This window comes from Westerdykella ornata, assembly GCF_010094085.1.
Source record: "Westerdykella ornata strain CBS 379.55 unplaced genomic scaffold EI97scaffold_84, whole genome shotgun sequence".
Lineage (NCBI taxonomy): Eukaryota > Fungi > Ascomycota > Dothideomycetes > Pleosporales > Sporormiaceae > Westerdykella > Westerdykella ornata.
Window position 1 is genome coordinate 1 of NW_022986934.1, and position 2222 is coordinate 2222.

The 2222-nt window shown below is 42.8% G+C and overlaps 1 protein-coding gene across 1 annotated transcript; it reads right to left on the minus strand.

The window, feature by feature from the left end:
• Window positions 1-643: 643 nt before the first annotated feature.
• Window positions 644-1171, minus strand: EI97DRAFT_343570 (uncharacterized protein; the record flags this gene model as incomplete). The annotated part of the gene is made up of 1 exon (XM_033794755.1): window positions 644-1171. A coding segment is annotated over one exon (528 nt), but the record flags the coding sequence as incomplete, so codon positions are not given.
• Between the last annotated feature and the right edge of the window lie 1051 nt (window positions 1172-2222).

Below are 2222 nucleotides of genomic sequence, written 5' to 3' on the forward strand. Positions count from 1 at the left end.
TATAATTATCGTTGAGCCTGTAGGCCCCCTGCTGCGCAGGGGGCATTTTCCGCAGGAAAATTCGATTATATAAGCGACCCGTCGGGGCCCGATTAAGCCAGTTCATGGATATCCCATCTGGGACTGGAGAGGAGGACTGAGAGAAACTGTCTGTACCGGTACTGTCTGAGGATATGTGGCTAGTGATTCTGCAGTGGCTAGTGCCCTGCGCAGCCTTGGTGCCCAGAGAAGGAATATCAAAATCGGTGTCAGGCCCCAGCCTCACACACACAAGCACACACCTGAATACAATCAGTCAACCCATCTTTATTCAATCTTTCTGTCACCGTGACATCTTCAGATACCATCAAATCTGACAGAAGTACTAATTTATATACAGAGTGGGAAATAGTAAAGTAACTATCTTTCTCCTTATCTTTCCACATACAGGGTTCTTGTACAGCTAAGATATCTGTCTGTCTCTTAACTGCAATTTCGAGGAGTGTTTGTTGTGCTTCTTGTCTTTTCCCTGTATTGTATTGAATAATAGACAATTCACCTTTAAGTTTCCTAGGCTTATTATGCAAAATTGTATAGGGATCTCCTCGAAGCTATTCTATCATTAATGTGGAAGGGTTTTGGCAGTCTTCCACACTGGATAGTCTTTGCTGTTAGCGAAGTGGCCTCCCTTGCAATTAACACACTTTGGGATAGTGTGTTTATAGGGCCTGCCTTTAGAAGAACATTCTAGGCAGTTATGCTCCTGTGTTTTGTGGGCTTCTCCACACAGCCTACAAGCTAGCTTGTAGCAACTATCCATAGGGTGGCCAAATCTCTGGCATTTACCACATTGGTGGGAAGGAGAGATAGTACGATATTTAACTATCTTAACTATCTTGCCAGCAATTATAATCCTATTGTGATGTAGGATAACACTGCAGGTTTCTTCATCTTTTACAGCAAAAACAATGGATCCTGTTTGCTGTCCCTCTCTTGTTTCCCTAGTAAGCCATCTAGGGTAGCCCACTATAGAGATAGAGGAATTGAAAGTCTCTATCTCCTCCTTTAGGGCAGTGCCAGCCCTTTCTCCTAAAAATTCAGGGGCTAGGGGAACCCCATGGGCAACAATTTGTGCCCAAGTCTCAACTCTTTGCTCATGGTTAAATCGAAATAGATTCTGCCATTTTTCTTTATATTTAATAAGAAAATCTGTATTGTAGTCCTCTGTGGTGGTAAGAACAATATTTTGCTTGCCTCTAGACTTAGAGACAGCAGCAACAACAGGCTTTTAGCTGTAGAAACAGCCAGGAGACAGTGGTTTATCTTGTTTCTTAGAGATAGAGAATCTATCTCCTGTCCCTCATCTTCCTTTGTCAGATGGTAAGCCAGTTTATGGATATCCCATCTGGGACTGAAGAGGAGAACTGGGAGAAACTGTCTATACCGGTACTATCTAAGGATATATGGCTAGTGATTCTGCAGTAGCTAGTGACTCTGTAGTGGCTAGTGCCCTACGCAGCCTTGATGCCCAGAGAAGGAACATCAAAACTGGTGTCAGGCCCTAGCCTCACACATACAAGCATACACCTGAATACAATCAGTCAACCCATCTTCATTCAATCTTTCTGTCACCATGACATCTTCAGATACCATCAAATCTGACATCTTTGCTAGTAACAAGTACTGGTTTTCTCTTAAGGAAGAGTTCTTTTTCTTCCTTTTTCTTTGCTGCCTTCCTTTGGACAAGGGTAAATGGTTATTCCTTAGCCACTGGTTTAGCAGTTTAGGCAGCAGCATTTGCCTTAGAGGGTAAGGAAGAGGTGCTAGTAGCTTTAGCAGCTATTTATGCAAAGGTAAGGCCTTGTGTTTGCCCCTTATTTGTCTTTGGAGCAGCAGGGTGTTGTGGCTTAATAGCAGTAGCTAAAGCCTTTGTGTTGTTGCTAATCGCAGTGATAAGCTCTTGCATTTGTTTTTCTTGCTTATGAAGCAAGATAGAAGCAGGAGATTGCTCTTTGTTTAGCATCTATTATAGTGCTGTGGCGATTTCTTGTACATTGTCCTTCCTTTGTCTTTCTAGCTGTGGAATAGCTAGTTGAATTTGAGAAAGGGCCTGCTTAAGGCACCTCAGCAGAGGAAGTCGAATTGGCTTGAAAAAGCAAAGGGCTGTCAGATTTGATAGTATCTGAAGATGTCACGGTGACAGAAAGATTGATTGAAGATGGGTTGACTGATTGTATTCAGGT